Source organism: Eutrigla gurnardus, assembly GCF_963514095.1.
Source record: "Eutrigla gurnardus genome assembly, chromosome: 7".
NCBI classification, from domain to species: domain Eukaryota; kingdom Metazoa; phylum Chordata; class Actinopteri; order Perciformes; family Triglidae; genus Eutrigla; species Eutrigla gurnardus.
This window is the reverse complement of record NC_139921.1, coordinates 6,344,681-6,366,002: the sequence shown is the minus strand read 5'-3', so window position 1 is coordinate 6,366,002 and position 21,322 is coordinate 6,344,681. Positions and strand designations below refer to the sequence as shown.

General features: G+C 44.4%; 2 protein-coding genes across 3 annotated transcripts in view; both read right to left on the bottom strand.

Moving 5' to 3' along the window:
- Positions 1–1,824: 1,824 nt before the first annotated feature.
- Positions 1,825–3,680, bottom strand: LOC311015858 (potassium channel, subfamily K, member 16-like; the record flags this gene model as incomplete). Its single annotated transcript, XM_084013299.1, has 5 exons — positions 3,457–3,680; positions 3,124–3,238; positions 2,881–3,047; positions 2,207–2,375; positions 1,825–2,039 (listed from the first exon to the last, which is right to left on the bottom strand). The coding sequence occupies exons 1-5, from the start codon at positions 3,667–3,669 to the stop codon at positions 1,825–1,827; spliced, it is 879 nt and encodes a 292-aa protein (XP_083869425.1). The 5' UTR covers positions 3,670–3,680.
- A 2,355-nt stretch (positions 3,681–6,035) lies between these two features.
- kif6 (kinesin family member 6) overlaps positions 6,036–21,322 on the bottom strand; it is a 59,130-nt gene continuing 43,843 nt past the window's right edge. The window contains exons 14-23 of one of the 2 annotated variants that reach the window (XM_084013737.1): positions 20,085–20,187; positions 19,273–19,328; positions 12,133–12,183; positions 11,363–11,441; positions 11,097–11,232; positions 9,714–9,790; positions 8,997–9,083; positions 8,818–8,919; positions 7,749–7,864; positions 6,036–6,480 (exon numbers count right to left, since the gene is read on the bottom strand). In XM_084013737.1, coding sequence (XP_083869863.1) covers positions 6,467–6,480; positions 7,749–7,864; positions 8,818–8,919; positions 8,997–9,083; positions 9,714–9,790; positions 11,097–11,232; positions 11,363–11,441; positions 12,133–12,183; positions 19,273–19,328; positions 20,085–20,187 — 821 coding nt within the window. In that variant the 3' untranslated portion in view covers positions 6,036–6,466. Of the gene's footprint in view, positions 6,481–7,748; positions 7,865–8,700; positions 8,920–8,996; positions 9,084–9,713; positions 9,791–11,096; positions 11,233–11,362; positions 11,442–12,132; positions 12,184–19,272; positions 19,329–20,084; positions 20,188–21,322 lie in introns of both variants that reach the window. The other variant, XR_014597453.1, reaches the window with a different exon arrangement.

The following is a 21,322-nucleotide window of genomic DNA, read 5'->3' as shown; positions in this document are numbered from 1 at the left end:
TCTACGCAATGTTGTGACGTTAACCACGTAACTTTATCAGTCTTGGCTGTTGCATTTCGATAAATAATACATTTATTGAGTAAAGTAATCAACAGTATCTGCCCGTGTTAAGTAGGGCGGGATGGTTACTTGTGAAATGATATGTATGCCTCTACGTTGTTTTTCTTCTAGTAGTCATCATATCATTTGTTTCCATTTTTTAATGTGCCCCTCTGATCAAACATTGGCCCCACCTTGGCCCCCCCAGTAAAATTTGTCTAGAACCGCCACTGGTCACAACCTCTAGGAGGGAGAAAAATAACAAGTTGTATTTCATCGTCCAGGACGACGGTTCTCTGGAAAGTGAGAGAAAACAGAAAGTGACCGTTCTGACCAGTTTAGAGTGAACATACTAACAAAGCATGACAGGCCAGAAGCCGTTCTGGGATCAGTGCTGTGTGCTCACGGCTCACCTCACACCACCATCTTGATTAATGTGTTTGTTTTAGATAGAACTCTGTGCTCAATTCACCACAGTTTACCATCAGTACACAGACACAGATGTGGACTCACATGATCTCTCTCTGTCTGACACACACACACACACACACACACACACACACACACACACACACACACACACACACACACACGCACACACACACACACACACACACTTATTCAGCTGGTGTTCACGATTCAACCTGTTGTCGGGGCAAAAACATTACAGGATTCCTCCTGGGGCAAAACATTTTATTCATATTGATTTATCAAACTACCAAAAAGTAGAACATGTCAATTCCCCATTATTTACTCCCTGTATGTATGTATTTGAAATATTTGTAATAATAAAGTAATTATATTATAATCTCCTCTTATCTGAGGCCAGGTCGGGGGGCAGCAAAGCTTCCCAGCTCTTCCTGTGGAGCCCGAGGCCTTCAGGCCAGAGGAGATATGAAATCTCTCACATGGGCTCTGGAATTACAATATTATCATTTTCAAAGTTAATTGCTAACATAAAACAAATAAAAGCACTCTTTTGCACATAACTTCACAGTAAAAATCTCAGGATGTTTAACAGAATGACCAATCAGGCAGATGTAGGATAAATCCTTGTTTCTAATGGACCGTGATTAATCACATGATCACATTGTTCTCCTAAGGTTACTCCCAGGGGGCGGAGCCAGACATTGCAAACACACAGGGGCTCAGGCTCAAGCCTTTTGATAAAAACACAATAGTTGGGAACAAAATATCCTTCTGTAGATTATTGTTATTGTTATTGATTACAAACTGTTGGGATGTGGGTAAAGCAAGCGATAAGATAAGTGGGTCAACTTTAAAGTTATGATGAAGCTCAGTCTTCTCACACACACACACACACACACACGCACACACACACACACACACACACACACACACACACACACACACACACACACACACACACACACACACATTGTCAGTGGTGTCAGTGTGTCTTATTGCTGACACATCGTTTAGGCTCAAATTGGCCCTTTAGAGGGGATCTAGTGTAATTCTAAGGAGTTTGATAAATACCGGCCCTGGTCTACTGTTTAGTACTGAGTCATTGGCTTGGTTGAGGTAGAATTGTCAAACAAAAACAAATGAAAAAAAATCATACATTATACAATAACATCATTTAATGTTTGCGACAAGGTGAAGCACAATGAAAGCATTTAAAGAAGGAATAATGAAAGAGGTTCCTGCTGCATGTGTTTTCTTACCAGAATATTTACAGAAAACAATCACACTGAACATGTTTTACCTAATAAATATTAGATCTAGAAGACAATGTAGACGTTTCCCATCTACAGTCCAACATCAGATCTTTGACGTTTCTTCTAGTTTACTGGACGACACGTCCTCTTCCTCTTCCTCCCCTTGTTTCTTAAAGCCGGGATGAGTCAGACCAACCACGTTCTCCATTATTCGGGCTCCCACATTGAGGATGAGAGCGAGCCAAGCCAGGCCGAAGATGATCCAGATGCCTGCGAGGCTTCGGTAAAGAGAGATGTAGTCCTTTCCCGGGTCGTTCCCTACAAAAATCAACATAGTTAGTTCATCCCGGGCGGAAACATCGACTCACGATGTAGATTTTCTTCCTTTCTACATTCACATTACAACCCAGCAATCGTCTCCAAGCACTAAAAGGCATCGCTGCATCTTTCCACCACATTAGTGCCTGTTTGCTCTCCTTACTCACCCACCACATAATCCCCAAACCCGATGGTGCTGAGGGTAATGAAGGCGAAATAGAAGGCCTCGCTAAACGTCCAGCCTTCCACGTAAGTGAACAGCAGAGGAGGGATGACCAGAAACAGCAGGCTGCCAGTGATCAAGAACAAGCTCACTGCCAGAGCCTCAACTGTTTGCTAGGAGAGAAACGGGTGAGATCACTCGGGCATGTTTTACAGGTTTGATCTCTACAGTGATGGCTGGCAAACGCAGATCAACAACTGGATTACATCAGCGCTGACTCCCAATCAGAACGGGGTCATGAAGTGCATCTCGCTACGTAATCATACGTAAACCATGAACCCATCTACGTCGTTATTAGCCGCTCAGAGAAACTGATGTATTATTCAAAAGCAGGAAGTATACTGAGGGAGCCAGGAGGTGTTCAGGTCCCGTGTGAAACTAAAAAGTTCTCGCTTCACTTCTTGTGAAGAAGGAAGTTTATTTTGAAAAGAACGGGTGTTCCTGACTCTGAAACTGATGTTATCGGGGTACCGAGAGCATCATAGCTGGACACAGGACTAAACGTGACCAGCTGGGAGGGAGAATGTGTTGCTGTGGTAGTTCCTGATACACTTGGTGACTCAAAAAGGCTGGTAATGATCATACATCTGTCTTCGGCAGCAAATAACAGGTCCGTACCTTGTGTGGGGCCACGGAGACCATTCCCCTCTCCAGGCGAGCCAGGTGGATGGAGAGACACTTGGCCAGCTGCTTGAGGAAGGCCAGGTTCAGTGGGATCCCACACAGAGCGTAGAACACACAGAACACTTGACCCGACAGGGTGCTGGGGGAGAGGTTGCCGTAGCCTGCGGACAAGGCAGCGCTTTGTCATTCTCTTTTCATCAAATCAGTTCAAATGGTGAATCATGTAAAGATGCTAACCTATAGTTGTGACTACAGTGCCGGCAAAGAAGAAGGAGCTGCTGAAGTCCCAGTTCGTGGGGTTTGTCGAGTTGCCTGAAGGATTCACTCCCTTTTTCCACGCATCCAAAACCACCTGCAAACACAAAGGAATGGATTCAAATCCTAGAATAAGGTCACACTCACCTCACTAATGCAAATCCTCTAGTAATCACATGACCCACGATTGATTTATCAGGTCAGGTTACTGCAACACCATTTATGGATATGTACCAAACCTAATCATACAATTGATCCCTCAATCCTCGATCCAGTCACCCATCAGTAACGGACACAAAACAAAATCCAGATAACCTGAACAAACTTCTCCAAGGCCGGTCCGTCCAGGCAGGTGGAGTTGGCCAAGAAGTTCAACTTCTCCAGCTGGAAGTGGTCCCGGTTGTCGCTCTCAGCCTCCCGCTCCAGAATCTGGAAGATGGTGGCCCCGACCAGCAGGTATGTGAAATGGGCCACCGTCAGAAGTGCTGTCCAGCTGACTTTGACCCGCAGCAACTGGAACCTCGCCATCAACCTCCTCCAGCGCCGGAATGAAGCCAGAAGACCGATGCTCGGACTCAGACGAGAGGTGAACCACTTCAGAAAGTGGTCAAAGTCTGGGTGAAATATGCAGATCTCACGAGTAGCTCCACAAAGATGGCGTCCATTACTGCAGCGTCAACGGTTGGTGGAAAAAACACTTTTAAATCACGGCAACAGTGAGTAAAGATCTGGTGTCTCGGGGGTGACGGCTCAGACTGGATCATCCTCCGAAGGTGAAACATCTCGACCCAATGCTCTTCCTCTGATTGGCCCGAGTGCCACAGCTGTCTGGGCTTTGATTTATGGGTTGCTGGGGCAACGATCGCACTTCTCTCCTCCATTAGCGCGACATCTGGACACACACATCCACTTTGACTGTTTCCACTAATAAGGAAGCGGTGGCAGCATCTTGTTTGCGGGACAAAAGTTAATGTTTCACCCGGCCGGCGCACGCAGTGTGGAGCGCCGATACCGGAGGGTTTCAATGAAAGTCAACGTTGAGGGGGAGTCGTTTCATCGAGTGAGGCTCCAACACAAGCTGTTGGATTCCTCAGTTTACTTTGAGGGAGTGAGTTTTGGAATGTGGAGAGGTGTAGAGAGCACTCCTCGAGCATGGGCTGTAAACCAAAGACTTGACTGACTGCTAATGTGAGAGACTCTAAAGGACTTTTATGGCTGCGCTGTTTAGAGAGCTGGCGCCTTAAAAATGCCTGAAAGGATGTCAGAATATGATGGACTTGAGAGGAGATGCCAATTCCTCCAGATGTGATTATCATAGAACGTTTCAGAGTCCCAACGTCACTGCAAATACATGGTGACATTGGGATTTCTGTGCATTTAGTAAGGAGGCTGTCTGCTTTAGCGGTGAATACAAGACGATGTAGAAACGGAGAAAACCAGCTGCAAGCATAATCTGAGTGATTATGACTAAATATTTCTACATCCTTACGGGGGCCTGTGTGATTTATGCTGTGTGTTTGGGTTGCTGGGATTCTTATACCTCATCAGCCTTAAGTTGTAGATGGACCTGCGTTTATATAGTGCCTTTATAGCTAACTAGCTACTGAAGGCTCCTTCACACTACATTCAGTGAATTTTAACGTTTACACACATTCATGATTCACTGACGGCAGAGGAGCCGCCTGCAGCATCGGGGGCAGTTTGGGGTTCAGTATCTTGCCCATGGACTCTTTCCATGCAGACTGGAGGAGCCAGGATTCGAACCACCTTCCGGTTGGAGGATGACTTGCTCATCTGAGCCACAGCCGGCCCACAAAGCTCAAAGCTGCTTTCGTGCTGAGACACAGACACCATGTGTGTGTGGTGTCCAGACTTAGAAAGCTTAGCAATTCAGCAACAATGAGTCTGAATCAACCTGAACTCCTCCTGAAGGGATGTGTCATCTCAAGAATACTCCCATTATCCAATAACAGATATCATGACTTGCCTTGACCAAGGACGACTCCTTCTTCCAGGCAACTGGATGCAAATTGTGCAGATGGTTGATATCTGTCAAACAAATCAACGCAAAGCCATGCAAACAGGTTGTTCCAGTGTTCACAGGTTGTTTGGGTAGATGTGTGGCCGCGGTCGGACTGACAGGATGGCCTGGTTTTAATCACACAAGTGGATGTCAGCGGAAGGGGGAGTCGGATGAAACCATCTTTGGTCACAAGGGATGGAATCTGGATTCATGTAACGACCCAATTAGGTTTCTTATTTTAAGGAACTTAAATCTTAATTGTGGATTGGCCGGTCCAATGCTAATATTCAATTTAATGAATAAAGTTTGACTGATATTATCTGCACTAAATTGAAAGCATGCATTGAGCTCAATTCACAAGAATCTACTACATGCAAAGAAATGTTCGTAACCTCATTTGAATTACAAATACTGTGTCTTAAGGAAGCCCTGTAGAGACCGGAGGCCTGTCTCCCTGCCTTCGGCCCCAGTGCATGCTGGGTTAGGCTCCGCCTCCTTGTGTCCCTCTACGGCAGTGAGCACAGATGGATCCTTCAGGAGCAGATGACCCATTAGGGAAAAAACTGCAGCACAATAATTGATTTGTTTATACTTTGCTTCCATTATCTCATGTGCTTTATCATACTTTTGCAGACACTTGATGATAGAGAACGCCTCAATGCAGCCGTTGGAATGTAACTACGGGGGATTTCCACCAGTGCTGCTGTAATGTGGAATAAACGTTAGGATTTTAACTAATGATGCGTACGTTTACGCTCCATGGCTGAAGTTTGTGAAGAATGGCTAAAGAGAGTCTGTCCCGTTGAATTAGTTGAAGTTAATATTTAAAAGCAACTTAGACATTTCAAAGTATTACAGTAACTTGTAGCTTTATTTATTCAATATTTTTTACAGAATATCAGAGAGAATCAAGGAAATGTACTGTACATATATTACACAATAACATTTTACACAAAATGTGTTGCCTGTTACAGAGATGTGACGTCTTCCTGTGATGATCCCTTCTTTAAACAAATCCTGGAGCCGGCTGGTTTCCTGTCGTCCGCTCCTTCCTCTGATATCTTGAGACAACATTTGTTCAGATCAAACGGCCGGCGCAGGCTGTGATTTATGCCGTTGCCCTTTAAATCCCTGGCAGACTCTCTGGGAGGACAACAAGTGATGCAGGAAAAGTCAAACGTAGGAGAGGATGTGTTGGATCCAGTTGAGATGATTTCTTTGCACATCTTCATTGTCGGTCTATCAACACTCAATATCGTCTAATACACATTTAGGAGACGTGGAGGTTGTCACTTCCTGTTATCACTGGGGCGGCCCTGAAATACATTAAAGAACACAAAGTAGATTAGACATCCAGATGATACAAGAAACTCTGGTTCTGAAAGGCGAAACCAATTTAAACCTGCATTCTCTCTGCTGGCCACCAGGGGGTGACTCCTCACTGGTTGTATAGAAGTCTATGAGAAAATGGTCCTACTTCTCTCTTGATGTATTATCTCAGTAAACATTGTAAACATGAGTTTATGGTCTCAATCTCTAGTTTCAAGTCTTCTTCAATCCAGCATGATGTTCATTTAGTACATTATGGTCCATTTAGAGTCCACCAGACCAGAAAGCAGGGGATGCTTTAGGGGGCGGGGCTTACCTGCTGATTGACAGGTCCATTTAGAGTCCACCAGACCAGAAACAGGGGATGCTTTAGGGGGCGGGGCTTACCTGCTGATTGACAGGTCCATTTAGAGTCCACCAGACCAGAAAGCAGGGGATGCTTTAGGGGGCGGGGCTTACCTGCTGATTGACAGGTCCATTTAGAGTCCACCAGACCAGAAAACGGGTTATAGGCTACCGATCAGGGAGTAGTCCGTGTGTTAGTCTTAGAACTTTAACCCTTTCACAGCGTGATTCAGTTCATTAAAGTTGACTGTGACATTCTGGTTGCTCCTCCCTCTCTGTCACTTACTGGTTAAAAAAACAAAACAACATGGCGAAGGCCAAAATGCCAAACTAGAGGCTTCAAATGGTGGAAGTTGTGACGTGTGAAAAGTCTCGTCATGTGTGTGGGTTATTAGTAGACACGACCCTTTAAAGTCCACAAGCCAATGGATGACTGACTCTGTCTACTTATAAAGTCCATGGTTGAAAGAAATATGAGCCGTCAATTAATAACAAACGACAATGTGCTTTTCTTTGTTTTATAAACATGTTTCTGACCCTCCCACCCAGCATGCTCCACTGACTTAAGAGCTGTTCTGATTGGAGGGAGAGCACCATACAGGTTACCAAGCAACCAAGGAGAAGGGCTTTCCTGTCAACAGGCGCTATAGTGCTAAAGAGGCATGAAATGAGTCTTCCTCGCCTGGAAAGAAAACACACTTTCAGAGGGCCAAGGTGCTGACCTCTGACCTCTGACCGGTCTCTGCTCGTTCCTCAGCTGTCCTGGATATCGAGTCCACTTTGTGCCAAACTTCTAATATGGAACATATACTGTAGACTGTGGTGTAAACTATATAGAAGTGCTGTAACATCACACCACCAGGGGGAGCGTTGAGTAATTGGTTGTGTCTTGCCTGTGAGTGTGTGTTACCTGTCCTGGTCAGCAGGTTCTGCCGGGCTCTGACAAACGCCAGGATGTCAGCGTCAGTCTGCTGGTCTCCAGTCAGAGGGATGGAGGAGAAGGACAGCTTGGTGCTGGAAAGGGTCCTGAAGCCCACATGATTCATTTAGAGTGATGATATACAAGTAGAAGAAGAAGAACAATAAAAACTATTATTTTCATATAAAGATATGAAGAAATTTATTTATTTTGTCTTGGTAAATTGGTACATCACATGATCGGGCATAAAAGTTAAAAAGGCATTTCAGCTGTTGATCCAACGGCCATTACAATAGAAAATTCTAAATAGTAATTTTGACTATTTTCCACCAGGTTGAGCCATTTCCTCATTTATGCACTGAGGCAATGTTGTTTTCCTTGTTTCCACTAGGGGCGCTGCTGCTGCATGTGTTCAATGCAAGCCATGAATATCAATTCTGTTGCTAATTATTGACATAATTAAAAACAACAACCTTGCATTGAGTATATAGAAAATGATAAAACATTTTTACTTGTGGTGTTCTGTAAACAAAGTGGTGTTTAAATGGTAACATTATGAAAATGAATGAATATTTTTAGTTGGATCAGGACTGATGTTAAAACATTTAACTCAGTGCTAAATAATGTTAATATACAACACGTTGCTGGGGAAACGAACAGACAGTTATTCTTTGAGTGTTTTATTGTAAAACTTCTAGCAGCATTCAAGCAACACTGCTGGTTTTTGATTGGTTAATAGAGTTTGGAGACATTACTTTTCTACTGCAAACGTGAAATATGCTTCTTTGCATTGACTTGAAACACACACACACACACACACACACACACACACACACACACACACACACACAGATTCATGCTTCACTTATCGGTTTAATTATGTTTACAGTCTGCCATGTTTTCCGATGCATTATTGAACAATATGTTATTTATTTCTGCAAACCTTAATCACAGGCTTTTCCTCCGCATGTCTACGACTTTAGTTCATGTCTTCACCAAAACCCTGATCTGCTGTTTCCAAGTCACACATTCATTCAACGCCACGTCATCCTCCGTGTACCTCCAGTCAGAGGAAGGAGGGTCCGTCATCCTCTCATCCAGGCCCTCATCACGCCCTGCTGGGTCAGCTGTCAACGAAGGCACGCTTCTCACGGGGAAACTTCTGAAAACCACAGAAATATAACCATGCAGTATAATCCGGTATAAACCTCATAGGAACCCAATAAGACAGGGACTGACCTGAGGTCTTGAACAATGGTGGAACGGTCTGGATTTGGGTCCGGGCCGGCTGGAGACTCTCTCACTGTGCTGCTCAGACCAGGTTCACTGTCAGGAGAGCACGTCGTAAATATGCTTACGCAATGATTCCCCAGATCTTCATCAGTATATGAAGCTCTTTGTTCCTCAGCACCATCACACACGTGTGCTCGTCTTGACCACAAGAGGGAGCAACAAGGCAGCGTAGTTCACACTAACCAGATGTGCTCACTGGGTTCAAGCTAAGCCTTTTAAGACCTTTTTAATGACACATTGAATGCAATTTAATACACGTTTCAGTATGAAAGTATGATGGAAACCCAGAGAATAATTCAATCTCATATCATTGCCTTCCCAGTCTATAACAATGACAGAATGAATAATGAACGGCGATACTAACTAACTCCAGCAGGGAAGATAAAACATTGAAGCCTTTTGTAAATCAATATGAAAACCTTCTAAAGGTCATTGTTTGAGGAAACAGCAGTACTTTGTAGGACCTTTGTAAGAACGTTTGTAAGTCTGAGCAGTGATGCTGGCTGACGTCACTCTGAGGGTAAAACTATGTAAAACCTGCGTCTTCATGGAATATGAAATACCACCTGTTTGTTAGGTGGCTCCTTGCTGTCTGATACCAGCCGACTCACACTGAACCACAGCGTCTACATTTGTTTGGAGGGACAGAAGGACGCGTCTCACCCAGATCCTGGAGTGCGAGGTGAAGATGGCTGCAAGGTTCCCCTCGGCGACCCGGCGTGACCTCTGGCCTCCGACCCCTAGTCCCAATCACAGAGAAACCATTTCTGGAACACTTCTCAGTGAAAACATCACACAATGTGGCCATATGTCGCTGTCAGCTGGAACAGAAGACCTCAGGTATGTCGTGTTGTCTGGCTGCATCATATCTCCGACTCAAAGTCTAATCGATGACATGTGTAACGCTTTCCAAAAACACAGCAGTGAACGGATGAACAAAGCTGTTAAACGGCCTGCTTCCTGCTTGGAAGGCAGAAACTGCACATGTAAGGTCTGTCCGTCTGTCAGACTTCCTCTTCTTGCCAGTGATGAATTCCCAAAAACTGGCTCAGATGTGAGAGATTGCTCTCCATTAACTCATAAGATCAAACGTGTTAAATGCCAGCAGTGTCTGCCGGTCAGATGTTGCTGCTTAACATCTTCTTCGTAGTTTAGTTGCCAAATGTTGCACATAAGGCCAACGTGTAAGACCAGAGACCAGAGACCAGAGACTCGGTTACATGTTCTTAGTTTGGCCATTTAAACCCATCACTCAGCTTTTACCAACAACTGTCCTTCACTGTTCACCAATCCAATGGTTCTACTGGAAAACAAGATGCTTCACATCAACCTACCAACTACCAACCAATAACATCATGGCATCTTCCATCTGTCTGCACAGAGAAGGTCGTCAGCTAATCTTTTCAACAATCAAATCTAATTCTGCCTGCTGATCCCGTTTCACTCCCAAATACTTCACTTATGAAAGACAAATACTCTTGAAATGTCGTTCCAGCTCGACTTTGAACTGATATTGATTTCTTTCTGGGTCTTAAATCCGTTTAGCTGCTGCCTCCGTGCACAGGTCTCCTGTCTGTTCACCCAAACTATCCCTTTAAGTATTTAAGCACAAACACAAACTGATTATTTTGGACTGAAATAAACGCTGACTCACTACTTGTCCCCCACTGTGCTGCTGAGAAGCCTCATGAACATTTGGTCCTTGTTAGGATGTATTGAAGCTGTTGCTGCGTTGTCTCTCCCAGCTGCTCTCCAGGCGTTCGGGATCACAAATGACTTTCCGTGTGTTTTCCTCCTACACATCTTCCCACCAGGGCCCGTTCAGCGTCACGCTCAGGTGTCATAAAACCCTCCCGAGTCAGACATGCATGCATATCAGCTTACGACGTGTCCATAGAGGCCAATATTCAGACAACACACAAAAGAAAACATCCATAAATATGGAGCTTTCAGAAGACACATCTTCAACACGCGAGCCGTCATGCTTACAGGAGCTTTATGTGGTGTTGTCACATAGATTGGGTGGAGAAAAGTGAGGTGCGTCACCTGCACGCTGGAAGCCTCCCGGCTCCACCACTTCTGGAAGTCTTTCTGGAGCTTGAACTTTGACCTCTCCAACAACAGCTGCAGGTGCTCAATCTCGGTCCTCAGCGCCTTCAGACGGCCGACGGTGCTCTTGTAACTGACGGGGGACATGAGCAGCACCACATCCATCTTATGTGCACAGTCCTAACAGACCCGAGCCGTGTCCTCGGAGACACTACAACACATTTGGCATGTCACACATTAAAATGCACGTTCAGGACACTCACGTCTTTTTCTCTTGCTCGATGCGTTTGCACAGGTTTTCGTCCACAGGGTCGACCTCCGCCGCGACCCCTGCTGCTACAGCTGAGAGAAGCAAGGCAGCAGATGTTTAAAACTGTGGACTGTGACTGTTTCAAGTCCAGAAGCTAGTAAGTGTGAATCATGTACAAATGAGTGCATTTCCTTCAAAGATAATAGAAGCCAGGCTGCTGGGAAGTGCTCTCTGATGCGGGACTCCAAATAACAAGAAAAGCCTTGGGCGTCTGCACTGGAGGGAGATGTTTGTGTGCTTTTCAACCAGAGTTCCTCATCAAAGCCTTTATGTCGCCGATCAAAAAGGGTCAGAACGAGTAAATGAAGGAGTCTCAGAGTTCTTTGGTCACTAAGCTTTCAGTCAGCGAGGACTACTGTGAAGGCTTTGAAGTGGCACCGCTGCACATACATCACTACCCACCATGCATTTGCAGTGTCTACAGCCCTGCTCTGCAAGGAGCACAACAGGGACAAGATTGTTTTTATGTGACAGCTTTGTTCGTATTAGTGGATACTGGAGGAGCCAGGTGTCTGAATCAAACCTGAATTCTCAGCTATGATTCTACAAAAGGCAAGAGTGCGATCTGTGGAGAGTTTGCATTATGATGCATTCAAGTGCTTCAAGCGTCCATGCATTATTCAGCTGTTTTGTGGGTAGAGTTTAATATTATGCTGCTTTTCTATGAACAAAGGGTTAAAGTTGTGCTGTGGGAACATCCCATAATAACCTCGTGTATCTTACCTTGAGCTGCCGTCTGCCTCCTCTGCTTCTCTAACTGCTTCTTCAGCTCATCTGAGAAATAGAGACATTTAAACAATTTTGGACATTAAATAGACAAAATCTTTTTGATCCATATTTTGCATTAGTCCTGGGATGACATTTAGCACAATTCCCGATGAGGACCTGTTTCCTTCATAAACGTGTTTTATTCTGAAGAGAAACCTACACAGAGGATAAAGGATGACTTATCGCTAGAATAGACTGTTTCAGGATTCAGTGGCGATGCCAAATCTCATACAGATACCACAGAATTAAGCTAAATGCTGGGTGATATTACCAAGTGGAGGCAGATAGGAGGAAAACCCGACCAGCAGTGGCATTGTGGGTAAGAATGACAGCGATTTGAATGTCAAAACGAGGGCTGGTAATGTGCTTCGAAAACATATTTGGTTATATTTGTTGAAATTCCCATTAGAACACCTTCAGTGTGGCTGTAATAAACCCGTCCAGTCATTTCAATGAGGAGAGACAAGGGAATGAAGAAAAGATCAAAGTTGATTATAAACAGATGATGGGTTCCAGTCTAACGGGGGAGATTAGGTATTTAAGAGGAGACAGTAGTGAGATGATAGTGTTAATGTGCTATTGGACAGAAGAGACCAGCTGATGAGAACAGCTGATATCCTGATTGTCGGCCCTGAACTACGACAGCGAGGAAATGATGAGCGAGTCCGCATGAGAGGAGTCGAAGTCGGGATGGAGGAGAAAGAAGCCAGCGAGCGAGGAAGCAGGAGGCGTTCTGGGCCACGGCCGCGGTGATACTGCTGCTACATATGGAGTAGTCATTTGTGTCTCCTTCTGTTTTTGCTGTCTCTCTTCCCCCTAATTGACGTAGTTAATTGCCCCAGTGAAGATACTGCATTTGTGAGGCGATGCTTCAGTGGCAAAGAATAACGAAAGTAAATGGCCTAAAGCGTTTTTGTATATATCCGAAGCCAATTCTATCTAAACTAAACCCGGGTTACACTTAGTACACGACAATAAAATGAGATCATTTCACATCCAGTGTGTCCGATAGTGAGCTAAGTGAATGGCCAGATAGCTATGAGGCGGATCAAAGATAAAAGAGACATTGTATGGCAGTCCTGCGTGTGGCGGGGTCCAGTAATCCCCCAGGTCTTATATACATGGAGACAGTGTGGTGCTGTAATACGATCCTGTCGCCAATCTAAAAGCCGAGGTCCACGCTCCTGAAACGAGAAATCCAGATGAAGTTAAAAAAAAAGGAGCTACCTTTTCATGCAACACCTCTCCTGGTGCTATAAAACCCAGCTCTCGCTCTGTCAAAGAGAAGATGAAGACACTGAAAGCATTTAAGACTAACATCTGTCCCGCTGAAGTGACCTCCAGCACAGCGCAGCCTCTTATGGAGATCCAGAGATTAGTAAAGTGTAATATTGTTATTATTAAAGACTCCAGGTTGAGAGTTTCACATCGCCTCAGAGCTCATGCAAAACTCCCACTGATGAATGTTTTCAAACTGTTTGCAATCTGCCCGTGCAACACGCAGCTCATCTTTCTAAACTCCTGACAGACTGCCTTCGTAGACCGCACTATTGGGGGTTTGGGCAGACAGTGGAGACGTGAATGGATGATGTGAAACGATACAAATGGCACACATGGACGCATTGTGCCCGCGATGACACCGTTTTTCCTAGAGCTTGAGGAGCGTGAAGCGGGCTTTGGGAACTCCTCTCAAGGCCATGTGTTTTCATACAGAGTCTGCAGTTAAAGGAGCTGAGAATGTAAATGAGCTGAGACGCCCTGTGGCTTTACAATGTGGTCAGGTGGGCAGCCCGAGTCTCCCAACAGACACAACTCTCTCGAACATGACCCCGTAACTAACGGATGTGCAGGCTCCTTCTTCCACAATAACACGTTCATGCCATGTTGAAAAGAACGCCAGCCAGCCACATGCTGCAATAATTAGCCTTTTCAGCATCCGGGAGACATGTTCAAGCATTTCAGGTGGGAAGACGTCGTTGGTAGGATAAGTCACCGTGTCACAGGAGTCACAGGGCTCCGTTTGGTCGCACATCACCGCTCCATAGGCATGCCGACTAGTTGCAGGCCGCACTGTTCTGATGAAGAGTCATGCACTGAAATGTATCAATAACCCAGTTAATCGATACTATCTCTTCTGTTAATGCCACCACTACTGCTAATGCTACTACTACTATACTGCTACCAACACCAAATGCAGTTGGAACCCAAGGGTCTGGGTTGCACCAGATTTCTGCCTAAAAGCCTATTAAGGCAGTTGTTTCTAACGCTTGCCCCTGGGTGATGTTGGGACTTTTAAATTGTGTTGACTCTGGAAATCTTGAGTGTATTCTAGTCCTGCTCAATGTGTTTAGTGTCCTGAGATGACTTCTGTTGTGATATGACACTATAATCACAATTGAATTGAATTAAATTAATCGTGAGCCAGGACTTGCATGGCTGCTGCTCAGGAAGTCAGGTGACGTAGTGTAAACGTCCATGTAGGGGGGGAGGTCGGGGTGGAGGGAGGGGTCAAACAAAGATGGCACTCCCCTGTGAAACCAAAAGTCAACGTTGGCTTATTTGAACTAACATTGGTTACATACCTTGCATCATTCGTCAAACAAACACATTTAATTTGATCCCAAACCTAACCTTGATCTTTTCCTAAACCTAACCAAGTGGTTTTGCTGCTTGATCCGGTTCTGGACTGCAGGATCACTGATGGCTTGTGTTGCTGAGAGTAGGAAAAGACAAGAAAAATAAGACCATCAACAGAACCGTTACATACCAGATACACTGAACAGCAAGATATACAAGAGCTTTTTCAAACCCCCAAAGACCAGGCGGTTACATATGATATATCTATATTTGTCAGGGTCCTGATACAACTGGATATGGTTCATGCTAATCCTAGATGACAATGCAGGTATAAAGCAATCTGAATAGATTAAACTGATTGCTGATGGCCATACCTACTGTATGTAGGACTCAAACATTACAGACATCCAAGTCCAAAGAACAGCATTTCAGACCTTCAATGACAAGAAAGATTCCATGAAAGATTCATTTGCATACGTGTCAAAGCGGCGTGCGGTGTGCCGACTGCAATACGTCATTGCACTTGAGTGCTCCGATCCCCCTTCCAGGACAAGACTGTGGGTTCGACAGCAAAACCCCGTCCAAACCAGGCAGGGTTTCCCCCCACATCGCCGGGAGACTCGCCGTCGTCTTAAGGGGCCGGTGTCAAGCTACAAGCCTCAATAAATATTTGGTGATTTTTGTGGCCTGGAGGTTAAATGTGATATGCCGCACATTACCACTGCGAGCTCAAGATCCAAGGATCACACATACTATCCAGCTTCTCAGTGTCTGGGTGGGCGTCGGTTCAAGTCTTCATGGGGAACGAAGTTGTTTGAAAATCTAGAAAATCTTGAAAGGTGCAAAATCAATATAGCGGCAAACAACTATGAGCCATGTGAAGATACAGTGGAGTAATGCCGACCTGAGCAGAGAATGAAGTCACACTCCCGCTGTGTGTGTTGTTACCCAAGCTAATACAGTAGCTGCCACTCTGCACATGTGTGCAAACGGCTGTTACAGCACCCACTGTCTATAGCGCCATTCGATGCAGAGGCAATCCCTCACTCATCAACTTGCTCTGAATGTTTTCTTTACTTTGAGTACCACTGAAATCTAGTGGTCGTTAGCTACAAAGACCACATGCCATGCAGAAATCAAGCTTCATTGTTGCTGATTTATTCCTTCTCAAGTGCTCTGCGAACATCTCCTTGGCAACGACCTTCGGTTCAGGCTCCGATAGACCTTCCTTGAAATCGATCTGGAAATCTTTGCGTCTTCAGGTCACTTCAGCAAAGGTGAGCAGAGGATGAAAGTGGGATACCAAAGCGGTTACCAGATGCTTCATCTTAGACCGTGCTGCACAACCTCCCCACATCTGGCAGAGAAATCAAGACGCTGCTCATTTCCAGCCGCCCTACACCTTTCATGAGGTAGAAGATGTGCATCGCTGATCCCTCTGAATAAATATATATCCTTGCACTTTTTGGACCTAAGGGCTTGGAACGTATACGCTCCTCCAGTGGGGTTGGATTCCAGAGGTGTGCACGGTGGCCAAGAGCAATACTGTAAACCAGGGTAATGTTTAGACGCTCATGTCTCCACGGGCTACCGCCTCTCCCTTTCACCGGGCTACCGACCCTCACGCTGGGTACATCCATCAGAAAACGCTGCGCGGAGCTTTCGTCTGTATTATGCCAAACGTTTCCATGTTCTACATTAACCATGAGACACAGGTAGTGTACAATTTCCAAGAAGGGCTTCCAAGATGGCAAGGAAACACACTAAACATTATGCTACTACTTTCCATCCAGCAGAGGCAACCACCTTCCACTAAAAACACCGTCTCTCATCCAGGAAGAATGCAGCCCCACGCACCTAACAATGTAATAATATCTGACAGCATCAAGATGGTTTTTGGGTATCTTTCCAAATGTGAATAAGTTGAAGAATTCAACTGTTAAATCTTGTCAGATCCCGTTTCTAAATACTCCACCCACACGGAATACACTCGAAGAGCTAATATTCAACATGATGTCGTAGCTGATTTCTGAGTGATCAATGACATGAACTGATACAAGGCTGTGTCAGCACCTCACGGTCTGGATGCTCCAAAAAAAGAATCTGAAATTCCAATGGTGATAAGTGTATGCTGGCGTGTATGAGGGTAACAGGCGAACGCTACCAAACCACCAAGCGTGATCTGAGGCGGCGAGGATGCCAGCCACTGGTGTGAGGCAAACCTAGCCATTTCAATGGCATGCGAAATGAGCCACAGACACACACAGTCCAGGGAAATTCATAAATGTAGCCTGCAATAGTAAATGCAAACCAGATTGAGCCCCAATGGCACATTTTTAGCTGTTTTGAGTTTACTGGAAAATTCGACCAAACTGCAGTGAAATCATTTCAACGTGTTGTCACCGTGTGGTGACAGGACTGTCTTTAACTCGGCCCGTGTAACTCATTATGATGCGTTGATGAATAGAGTTTCTGGTACTCTGACTTCATGTTTTAAAAATCTATACAGTAAATATCAACCACGCAGTAAACGGACACACACAGCAGGGTTGGAAGTAACAACTTACTGTTAAATTACTGTCATTACTGTAACAGAGCTGCTTTCTGCCTACATTTAAAATGGTATAAACATTCTATCACAAAGTTTGCCTCAAGGTGTTTTCAACTCGCCCCACACAGAACTGCCAAACAATGTCTCTTTTCATCTGCCTCATAGTATTCTGGCTTAACTCACTATCTGACACACTATGGATGTGAAATCATCTCATTTTATTGTCTTCCAGTAAGTTTGAAACCTTTGAGATTAATACATAAACACTGTCCACGTGTGCTTATGGCGTACGCCTCCAAGGAAGAGCAGCTTGAAGTTGTTTGGATGAACAGTTCTCGAGAAAGCTGCAAGTAGCAATCGACCCGTTCCAAATAGACCCCTTTTATTATTTTACAAATAATAACTGTCCAGAAGCAGTAAAGCTTTAATAACTCCAGTGCATGCCTGGTGAGGGTCCAGGCCAACTGGGATCTTGCTTTTCTCACTGATGTATTGAACATGTCAGTGAGGACATCAGCTAGCTGGTTGGTTCTTAGTACACAACCAGGGTGTTAGGATTTCATCGGGTTGTCTCCCATTCACTCTCATCGGGGTTATGCTTTCTGGCGACCGCACACATGATGGTTTGTACCGCGTGACGTTCTGGATGGCCTGCCACGGATCTCTAGTGTTGCTGTTGTCGAGGTCTCTCCCGATGCCAGCTCTCAGTCCCGCTCTGGCCATGCTGTATGCTTCCTTCACCTGATGGAAAGGCAGCTTCTTGGCTCTGGGCAGCGCCTTCACCTCTACTTTCATCTAGGATTTCCGCCTGTCATGTGCAATAGCTTGAAGCCAGGTTTCTGAAGTGATGTGTGCACTACAGTCTCTAATATCCTGTGGCTGGGTTAGTCTTATTTCATGCATTTTTCAGTGACCAAACATGAGAGCAGGTTGGGTAGTAAAATATCCTCGTCAATATATATACACACACGATGTTGGAATACATCAAATTCATTGACATTCATTGATTTTTTAATATTGTCTTGTATTCATTTACCACATGATAAGACCACGTTTCTGATGACATAATATGCTTGAATTGTAAAAGACAGAATTCATGAAAAGAAAAACAATGAATTTGGGAAAATTGTTAATGGAATCTGAACAAAAGTGAAAACTGATCAGATAGGACCCTAAAGTGATGTGGCCAACAGTTGCATGCTGGGTCTAACTTTAATGTATGGAAGTATCACTTCACCTGAAGTTAGGCGTTAATGACCTTTCTGCTGTTTTTGATCCTCCCTGTTGTGTATTATTTGAGTGTTTGAGGAGCCCAACGGCACTAGACACGTTATATTCTGTACTGGGAAAGGATGAGCAGAACTCTGGAGAAGTCTCACAGAACGCTGCCTAGATAGGGGAGCACAACAACACAGTATTACTTGAGTAACATATCTTAACCTCCCTGCTGATGGACTGTTGATACACATCCATGTATATGTAGAGAAACGTTGAGGTAAACTTCATGATTACTCGGCATCGACTGCAGGTTTATGTCAGGCCTCATTGTGGCAAAGTAAAGCTCCCTGTCAAGGCCATTGCTGAGAAGAACACAGGGTGTGCTTACAGAGTGGCCATAAAACAGCCTGAGCCCGGCTAGTAAAAAGCACCGGTTGGGAGACTATAGTAGGTGGGTGGAAATCAGAATGCCTCTCGGTTCTGGAAAAGTTCAGGAATGTGCTGAGCGACATTTCTCCAGTCCAGGGAAACAGAACCCCAACGGTGATCTGTTCATTAAGATTTTCCAGGCAGGTAGGCTGCTGCCTTTCAGGACCCAGAGAACATTAACAGAAATGATCAGCGCTCTTTAGCACCACAGCCTCTGTTTGGGATAATCAAGATGGTGGAATGTAGAACTTTATGTTTTCACAGCTCCTGAATGTAATGTGATTTCCGAAGGGTAACTTCCATCTGTTGAAACAACTTACTCATTCGGTCTTTAGCCTGGTTCAGTTTCTCCCCGGTTCTTCTGGCCTCAGCTGACCTGTTCAAAAGAAGGAAGGCATTAAATGATGGAGTGAATGTGGCAGAATAACAATAAGTGTTGCATAAAACATGTATTATATGTGTGGTGGCATGTAACTCAAAACATATAGAACAGTCAGTCACTAGACTTGATTCTGGTCCAACATCAACACACTTTTAAAAGCTAGCAGCTCTAACAGAGTTAACTCTAAGTTCTCCTCAACGGCCAACGTTCATGCTTTATACACAGCTTTGTCTGCTTTAACATTCATTGTGTTTTCATTCACTTTCAATGACACCCAAATATAATGCATTATAAACAGCTTTATGTGTAATAATCTGCTCATACTGTACACTTACATTGCATTTACACTTTTTTATAATGCATTATAATTACTGTTATAATGTGGCTATAAGTTACTCTAATCGGTCATTGTTTGTTTTAAGTAAAACATGATTGTGTGTTCTGACACTGATGACATTTTTTCACTTAAAAAAAAAACTTATTGCATTATAATAACCAACAATAAAAGATGGGAACAATGTCCACAACATTATCTCATTATATAATGATTTATAGTGTATAATGATGTATTATTGTAAAGCAGTATGCATTTTGAACATTATTAATATAAGTGATTATAAATACAGTTGGACATTAGAAGAAGAGCAAAGAAAATAGCATTCAATGAGCTAAAGACAAACATATGGCATGGCTTAGTGCTCATAATAATATGATGTGAATGCATCATAACGTGTGCTGCTGGTCACTCACCTCTGTTTGAGCAGTTCTCTGTTGTCTTCCAGGGTCAGTTGGTCCTCATGGTCCCTTATGAAGGTCTCAAAGGCCTCTTGCTTTCCCATAGACAGCTGTGGACCTGAGAGGAACACACCCAGCATTAAGACAAGAAGTGCTCATATCACCAGGTCCATGCTGGAAACACATGGGCCGAACCAGCTAAACCTACCATACATAGGATCAGCCTAACAAGTGATGGAGGTGGCATCAGGTCCTGCTGTGTAGAACAGTCAGACCTGAGCTGTTCCCTCGCCTCCAATCTGGTAGCCAGATGTGAGCCACAGCCCCACTGATACAGTTGACCTCCACACCATTACTAATGACACCAGTGAAGGACTATTAGCTCCTCATTCACTGTTTAAAGAGGACGTTACACAAACATAAACAGTCTTTCTGAGCCTGTCAGCATCACATGACAGATGCCACCCATCTCACGTTGGCCACTTGCCACATGTAAGGAAACAACATGATTTTGGACATAGCATCCTGCTGCTTTTTTAAAGGCTTGTAATATTATTTAATGAGAAAAGTGCCATACATCTGCTTCAAATACTTTTGACATAGGAATTAACCTAAACACAGTGGTTCACACCGAGTGTGTGCCTATGAACAAAAGATGTTATTGCAAACGACTGCATATTCCCATTCTGGTAATATTTGCAGCTATAAACACTTCCTAGAAATAGCCAATAGAATCCCGATATTGTTGCTGGCATCACTATGGCATGTGGAACCGGCCACAAGGCTTCATTTAATTATTTAAAGTCTTTCGATCGGGCCAATGCAGCACATCACATGGGCCTTTCATCAAGGGCAAAGAAATGGATGCTTGGAGGGTCTCTGTGGCCCGGGGATCCAAGACTTTTGGAAGTGGGTTCACAGATTCATTTTTGAGGACAATCTGGACTTCAAACCAAGGCTTTATGTACTGGTTAAGCTTCTCCAAGGTCACCAATCTTTGACTTTATCATGGTGGGCAGACAGGTTGAACACCAGCACCGGTTAACAAATAACATTAATAACTAGAAGGGCCTCTGTGGATGCTTGCAATGTTGATTGCAATCCCCCTCGATGAAGATCTGCTCCAAAATGTAATGGTTCTTCCTCGGCCCATCCTACATTCTTCCAGCACGTTTCATGAAAATCAGGCCGGTAGTGTTTCTGTGATCCTGCTGACAAACAGACAAGAACAACCCAACAATAACCTCCTGATG